At 32.0% G+C, this 8,695-nt stretch overlaps 1 protein-coding gene and 1 pseudogene across 1 annotated transcript; both read left to right on the top strand.

The window, feature by feature from the left end:
- Positions 1–229: 229 nt before the first annotated feature.
- LOC108450486 (uncharacterized) lies at positions 230–2,473 on the top strand (annotated as a pseudogene).
- A 5,323-nt stretch (positions 2,474–7,796) lies between these two features.
- Positions 7,797–8,372, top strand: LOC108451102 (uncharacterized). Its single transcript, XM_017748836.1, has one exon. It carries the CDS (start codon positions 7,797–7,799, stop codon positions 8,370–8,372), a length of 576 nt encoding a protein of 191 aa, XP_017604325.1.
- Positions 8,373–8,695: the final 323 nt, after the last annotated feature.

The following is an 8,695-nucleotide window of genomic DNA, read 5'->3' as shown; positions in this document are numbered from 1 at the left end:
AATTCTACAAGTTATACAATTTAAGAGTAAAGCATGGCAGAAGCTTCAAAGACAATTAACAATCGAAGAGTTGGAATCACCCATACAACTTGTCATTTATGCTTTGTTTATTCAAAACAAAAGAATTCACCCATATTTGATTTCATATTCACTTTCTCCTCAAACTACATCCTTTTATTTTATTTTTAATGTTAAAGAATAAATATGAAAGTGAGCATTAAGCGGAGTGGTGGAATTATTTAAGACCCAAATGCCCAAACTGCAAAACTCTTCCTAAACATAACATAACTCAAGTTTGTCAAACAAAAACCTCTTTGGAGAAAAACACAATGTCATTGTTACCCTTCTTTCACATCTACAAGCACCTTCTACTCCAGACCTTGCTCTCTCTATCACTCGCTCAAATCCTCACTTTCTTTAAAATACCTATTTTCTTTCTCACTGGTCTCCACACTTACGTCCACCTTGGAAAAGCAGGCAGCGCCAACAATGCTTCCTCTGGTCTTAGAGCTCGCTACTCGTAGACCTTCCTCTGATTCAGGTTCTCAACTTGATGATCACCATTATTTGTCATCAATACCCAATGGGGATCTCAAAAAGAGGAACAAATGTAAAGTCAAGTTCGAGTTCGATGAGAACAATGCCCAGATCTTTAGGCTGAAACTCGAAGACGGTCATCTTCAAACAAGGCTCTTTTTCAATGAGTATCGGAATTCTTTCGTTTTCTCCTTTCTGGGCATTTCATGTTTGTGTCTTTCAAAGTGTTTAGGTGACTCTGAGCCGGGTTCTAGGGTTCTCATAAATGGGAACTTAATACCGGTTATTTTTGGATTCATTGGTTTAACCAAAGCGTTTTTGGCACTTGCAAAGATATCGTTTGAGAACTCTTCTTCTAAGAGATCGGAGAAGCAATTTAGTAATGGCGTTTTGGGGTTTCTTGTAGGGATTATGTTTTGTTCTGGAATTGGACCACCTGTTTTCGATTTCCATTTCGATTCAGTTGAAGGGTCTTGGAGGATTCTTCTTGCTGTTTTGATGGGATTCCTTGCTAGTTTTTTGTATATGCCTGCCGGCAGGAATGCACGGTCCTTTTGGTTTGGAACTGATCAGCTTAGGTGGAATTTGTCCATAATTTCTTGCGGATGGTTTGCTAGAACGATTTTATATGCCAATTATATGTTAACTTTGTTCACAGCTTTACTTTGGATTAATCCATTAGCTGAAATCCTTGTTAACAAGAATAGTCACAATGGTGGGGTTGCTGACAAATTGGTGGGAAATGTGGGTTTCTCAAAATTGGATTTTACGAAGCTTAGGATTTTGTGCTTATTGCTTTCTGGAGTTTTACAAGTTGTGGCTTCACGTTCAAACCTGCAGATGTTTTTGAATGAAGCAGTTTTGTCTTGGTATCTAAGGTTACATGCCAGTAAGGTCTCAGATTTGGATTTTAGCCGTGCAAAAATTTTCTTGCACAACCACTACTTCTGCCTTGCAGTTTTGCAATTCTTAGCTCCACCGGTATTGGTACTTGTTTTTCTTGGATTATCTCAGGTTGACACTAACTCATTTGACAAATACAACTTGGTTTGTGGTTCATTGCCTTGTTCTGCTTTTATTAAAGAAGCATCCTTATTTATGGCTTGGTGGATCATATTTGTGTGGGTGGTTATTACATCAGCTAGTCTGGTTTTTTATCGCCATGCTACTGTGTATATTTTCTGATAACTTGGTTTGTTTTGCATTAGCCTTTAGAATTTGGCCCTTGTCTTGGAATTTTTGCTTATTTTGGATAGAGATTGTTTTGCTTGAACCAGATTATTACAGATGTTTTAATACTTGGGGCAAGAAAACTGTTTTTGGATGTTGTTTCATTTTGGTTTATTTCATTTACCACTCCTATATTCTTCCCTGTTTAAGGATGCAGTTGGAACTCCTTAGAAGTGTTCAAGTGTAGGATGATGTGAACTATAGTTGAAGCTTTTTCGGTTTCATATCTATCACTAGTAAGAAACGCATAAACGGCTGCAGGATGCATATCTGGATTTCTGAGCAACTGAGCTACTACCAGGTGATATATTTGTTATCATTGCTCCATATAAAAAACTGTCGTTATAAACCAAGCAATATAATTTCCCAGCACACTTATCATCAATGTTTTCCCTCTATACTATCATGTGGAGTGTAAGGACTGTGTATTGCATTATGATATCTTGACCTGCATTTTGGTCTCATAAGGTACATAATGTTTTCCCATTACATGCTACAAAACTGTCATCCTATCATTAAGCTGCCATGTGAAAACATGCTATAATTGATATAAGTTTTTTTACTATCATTTAAGTTGAATGATTTTGGATGAACAGTTTTAGATTATATAGGGATATTAAAGTGTCTGTTCCTCATTATCTGTCCTCGACTTTTGGAGTACCTTTACATGTTCGTATTTATAGTTTTGAAGTCAAAAGCTATACAATTGTTTGCAGTGGCTTCTTTAGTTTGATTGACAGACTACTTTTATCATTATCGAGAGGTGTATTCTGCTTGTCTTGTATATATGTAGGAAAAGGAATTTGTTGCCACGACCTGTGAGGAGAAACAGAGACCTTTACCTTATTCTCTGCCTCCCTTAAAAGTTGGGTTATTGCTACCTTAGCTTAGTGTTCATGTTTCCGGTCTAAGCTGAATGATGAGCTCTTTAGATGTTCATTCTGTTCTGAATTTGAAAGCTGATGATTAGGTAGTTCGATGTGTGATAGATGAGCTTCAAAGGGCAGTCATAATGTATACATTTTAAGATCTTTGAACTCAATGTTAAATCACAATACTTAAGAACTGTCTGTAAGTCATTTTGATGGAAAAAATTTGCAGATAGTACAAAGTGTCGGTGATTTTAGGTTTCTTTCAGACCCTGGATTTAGCCGATAATCTGACCATCTATTACTAGTGTCTGTCCTTAGGAACCTTTTGCGCGGTTAGCATTAGAAAATTTATTGTTATTCCTCAGAGTTAAATGCAACTAGATAGAAAAAAAAACACAAAAATTAATTTCCATCAATATTTAATCTATTCTATCCAGATTTTTCATTTTCTTTTCAAGTCTTCGTATGCCACATATCTTTAAATAATTTTAGAATATTTGTACCGTATAAGATAGCATGTGTTTTCTTAAAGATTTATGGAATCTCGAGATTTGTGTTCTTCTTTCTTAAGTTATAAAATTTGATCTTTTTCCTAACTTAGAAGACCTGATTCATCAAAATAATTTTAGTAGTGGATTAGCCCATTCTATGTTATCTTTTTCTCTTATTATTATAATTTTTTTTTACTAAGAAAAAAGAATCACTAGTCATGCCTCAGACAACCTATAAAGAAATCGTTTTGTACTGAATAGAATATTTGGAATCATTTTCGGGGAGCGAAAAGAAAATTGAAGATATGTTCATTTTTATCTTAATGTATAAAAATTAATCATTTCAAATTAGAAAGATGAGAGGTGAGAAAATGATGAAAATGTGTATGTTTATTCAAAATTATATATTTTTAAATTTTTTTTCAACTCTATCAAGTAATAGATAGAAAAGAAAATTTTATTTTTTCATCTTTTACCAAGCAAATTTATGGAAAAAAAATTATGTTCATTTTCTTTAATTTTCCATCCTTCAATTTTTCATTTTTTTTATTTCTTTTCACTCTACCGAGCTATAAATGGATTCATTGTCCTAAAAATCGGTTTATCAGCAATGATTAATTTTTAAATTTTCTTTTATATACACGTTTTATATTTAACTTAGGTCTTCATTACATATATACTAAATATATATGAAATCTGATAGTGCAAGGCTACGCAATCTTTCTTTTTTTCTTTCTTTTCTCCATTTTTCATCTTTCCTACCGAGCACATCTATGGAAAAAGAAAATCTATATTTTTCATTTTTCTATTTTTCTATCCTTAGAATTTTTCATCTTTCCATATGATAGGGAAGATGGAAAAATGGAAAGAAGATTATATTTTTTTTAAGCATTGCTCGGTAAAGTTGAAAAATGAAAGGAAAGAAAATAAAATATTCAAAAAGTGCATAATTTTAAATTTAACATACACCTCTCACATTCTCTCTCATCATTCTAATTTGGGGATTCTCACATTCTCTCTCATCATTCTAATTTGGGGGATTGATTTTTTTGCATGAGGGTGTGAAAAATGGTCATCTCTCCTATTTTTTTTCCTCTTCTCAACCAAGCAGTGTCAAAATTTATTTTATTTCCACTTCTCCACCCTCAAAGTGTACAAGAATTTCAACTTTCCTAAAACAACAAAATTTTAAATAGGTATTATATATGCTCTAACATAATTCCAATTAACATGATAAGTTTGTTGAATTGTGCATAATGAAATTGAAATTATGTTTTAGGAACACAAATTCGACAATCTTAAATTCATTAACGATGGTTGATGTATATATTTTAGTATATATTTTAGTAATAAAAGCAATTGTTTTTGTATATAGTGGAGATTATAGTTGCAGCAACTGCGTTAATATTCATATTCAATACTATAAAAATATACAAATGTATAATACCTTATATAATGCAATTCACCACTCTAATGATTCCTAATATCTACATCTCAACCATTCATTTCTGGGACACTCGTATATGCTATATTTCCGCTTTTCAAGTTATGTATTCATGTTGTGTATATATATATATTTGCAACTTTGTCTATATTTTGTTGACCATGAAGAAGTTTTTGTCACCACAGCAATACAATACCGTCTTACTTGATATTAGTTATTTATAAATAACATGCTTGCTATTTGTACATATCTATACTACTATATATAAAAAAGCCCTACGCTCTTCTTTCTTTTTACATTATTAATAATAATGGTTAATTTTTAATGTTGGTCCCATTATTTTCTCTAGTGTATAAAATGGCCAAACACCAATTTTAGTCACTATAATATGCTCAAATTTGAATTATAATTTTTATATTTCATTTTCAACATAATTTAGCACCTCAATCTTTATAATGCCATTAATTAACATAAATATCTTATTTTAATTAAAATGTAACATGAATTTTAAAATTGATAACATCATTAAAATACTTTGTTAAATTTAAATTCATTACAATGCCAATTTTCTCACATAATTATCGAATGTGTGTTTTTTAATTAAAGTTTGGAATGTCACACCAATAAATTTAATAAAAGAATTTTAATAATATTAACAATTGAATTCAAATTTTAAATTCAAAAATAGAGAAACTAAATAATTAAAAATAAAATATGGTGACCAAATTTTAAATATATAGAGAGAATAGAAACTTGGACCATATTGTAATCTTTAAATTTTAACTATGCTGAACGTGAAGCATGAGTTGAAAATCAATACTGATTGTAAATTAAAATTATCATGATTTATGTTTGAAACATTATCTGTCTATGTATATTTATAATTGGTAATAAAAGTAAATACATGAACATATGCTAGATGTTTGGGTTTAGCGCTGAGTAGAGGGTTTTTTTTTTTTTTTTTTAAGGGTTAAAAATAAATCCTCAGTAAAAATTTAAAATTACTTTGTGTACTCAATTAAATTTTCAATGGTATTGTGTTGACATAACTGACGCAAACCACTATAAGCTGCCACGTGATAATATGTTGATGTGACATGTCACATTAATAAAAAATGATTTTTTAAAAATAAAATAAAATTTTAAATAATTAAAATGTGTGCATATAGAATAAATCATTTTGGATAAGTACAAAATTAATAAATAAATTATTAATATTTATTTTAAATGTGTATAAATTCAAAAATTAATTTATTATTTATTCTTGTGTATATATAAGTGCTTTTAATTCAATTTTTATTTTTATGGGAAATAATTATATATATTTGTGTAAGAAACTAAAATTTGTACTTGAAATAGATTTATAAAATTTTAAAACATCGTAACTAAAATTTTTAAGTTAAAGTAGAAAAACTAATATATATATATAAACAATAGGATTCGTAAGAAAAAGAAATGTTATCTTAAGTCTGCTACTCTAGCATGTCTTTGTTGGCTCTCTCTGGCAGGTTTTAGGTTTTTTTTTTTAAGTCTTTGTTTTGTTTTGACAACGGGTATTACCCAATTTTCTTTCTTTATTTCCATTGGCCAATTGAAACATACGATCAAGTTTTGTTTTCAATTATGGAATCAAAATTCGCTGGATTAATGATTAATGAGGAGGAAGATGAAATCCTACAAATACAAGTCAAGCCAAATACAGAAAGGGAGGTGGAGGCTTTTCAATTAGTGGGATGCTTTCTAACAGCCAGCATCATTCATTTTCCAGCAATGAAAAGCACCATGACAAATTTATGGCATCCTGTTCGAGGTGTTCAAATTCGAGATCTTGAGGAGAAAAGGTACTTGTTTCAATTTTTTCATGTCATGGATATGGATAGGGTTTTAAAGGGATCTCCATGGACCTTCAATAATAATTTATTGGTGTTATACAAGCTGCAATGGGCGGAGAATCCATTAAAACTCCCTTTAATCTTTACACCTTTTTGGGTACAGATCCATGATATTTCTATTGGTTATTTCTCTGAAAATCTGGCATTGCGACTGGGTAATTTTATAGGGAATTTTATGGAGTATGATGACTCTAATCTGGGGAAAGAAAATCGAAACTACATGAGGATAAGAGTCCAAATTGATATACGATGACCTTTGAAAAGAAAGAAATAGCTTATGTTTTATGAAAAATGCTCATACGTCCGATTTAAATATGAAAGACTGTCACTTTTCTATTTTTATTGTGGTCGTTTAAGCCATAGTGATTCTTTTTGTAAAGCAAAAATGGCACTAGGTGTGGAAATTGCTGAAATAGGGTGGGATTTATCATTGTGAGCTCAATCTTGAAGAGCTCTAGCAATGAATAGCGTTTGGTTACATGAGGAAAGAGAGGGAGAATGGGGTGGAAATCGAGTGGGATGTCAAATTTTAGGGAATAAATTGGGGGTTCTTGGAAAAAACACAGGAAATAGGAATAATATATATCCAATATTAGGAATAAATTTGGAAGGGAGATTGCCTACTTCACGTCAAGGAGGTGATAACTCATGTGCAGAATATTTCCATACTACAATAGAACATGATCTAGAAAATGGTGTGTTAATTGGAAATGAAGGTAAAAAGAGGTCTAGAGGGGAGATTGAAGATTTAACAGCCAGGGAAGAGGTCAACACTATAGTGGTAAGGAATTGGAGAATGGTGGAAACTAATCATTTATCATCGGCGACTATCAAGAGGCAAGCCGACCGGGTGCAATGAAAATATTAAGTTGGAATGTCCATGGTTTGAGGAGCCCACAGACAGTTCGAAGACTTCGGCATTCGCTGAAGTTGTATAATCCCCAAATGATCTTTTTTATGGAGACAAAAATCAGTAGGAGTCAAATGGAAAGAGTTCAAAAAAGCTGTGGTTTTCTGAATGGCATTGATTAGAATCAATTGGTTCTAGAGGTGGGTTATGCTTGGCTTGGAACGGCGATACTAATGTTATGATTCAATTTTTTTTGAAAAGGCATATTGATGTAGTAGTAGAGGACGTGGATGAAGGTAACAAATGGAGACTTACTGGGTTTTATGGATCTCCTTATCAACAAGATAGAGATGAAACATGAAATCTTTTAAGGCAATTATGTAATGTTGGGGAACTTCCATGGATGGTATGTGGGGACTTTAATGAAATTCTGTATGGTTTTGAAAAAAAAGGGGTAGTTTAATTCGTAAAGAGGGGAGAATGGAAACTTTTCGAAAGGTGTTAAAAGATTGCAATTTAGTGGATGTAGGTTTTTCTGGGAACTGGTTCCTGTGGGAGAGGGGTAATTTACTAGAAAAAAATATCCAAGAACGTTTAGATAGGGGTGTGGCTACTGATGAATGGTTATCTCTTTTTCCTGAATCTCAAATTCAGCATCTTTCTCATTCTTTTTCAGACCGTTGCCCACTGCTTATTACTACAAAACGTAAAGATAAGAGGCGAATTGATAGAAGTCTCAAATTCGAAGCATGGTGGGTTATGGAAGAATCATTTATTAAAAAGTTTAGAAATATTTGGGAAAATTCCACAAGAGATTTATTGAGTAAGCTGAAAAGTGTTAAAAGAGGGTTGCAGAGATGGGCTGATGAAATTCGATATAGTAGAAAAGAGAAGAAGGAGGTGTTAACTTTTAAGTTGAAAAAATTGCTGGAAGATGAGAGAAGTGATGAAAATTTAGCAGAACTCATTGATACAAAAATTGAACTTAATTTTGAGATTGAAAAAGATGAGCGTTACTGGGAACAAAGAACGCGAGTTAATTGGCTGAAATTATGAGACAAAAATACTACTTTTTTTCATAAATAGGTGACACAGAGACGAAGGAATTTTATTCATAAAATGTAATCTGAAGATGGTAGGGAAACAGATGGACTTGAGAAAATGGAAGTGATAGCTAGATCGTATTTTCAACATTTGTTTTCTGCTGGAAGAAGGGGAAACTATAACCACATTTTGTCGGGTATTGATCGTTGCATGTTTTATGAAGACAATTCAAAACTAAAAGCAAGCTACATGAAGGAGGAGATCTGAGAGGCATTAAAAGAATTGGGTCCTACAAAAGCGCCAAGAAAGGATGGATTCTATTAAAAGTGTTGGTC

Source organism: Gossypium arboreum, chromosome 8, assembly GCF_025698485.1.
Source record: "Gossypium arboreum isolate Shixiya-1 chromosome 8, ASM2569848v2, whole genome shotgun sequence".
Classification (NCBI taxonomy): Eukaryota; Viridiplantae; Streptophyta; class Magnoliopsida; order Malvales; family Malvaceae; genus Gossypium; species Gossypium arboreum.
The sequence above is the reverse complement of the archived record's forward strand: the minus strand, read 5'-3'. Positions and strand labels throughout refer to the sequence as shown.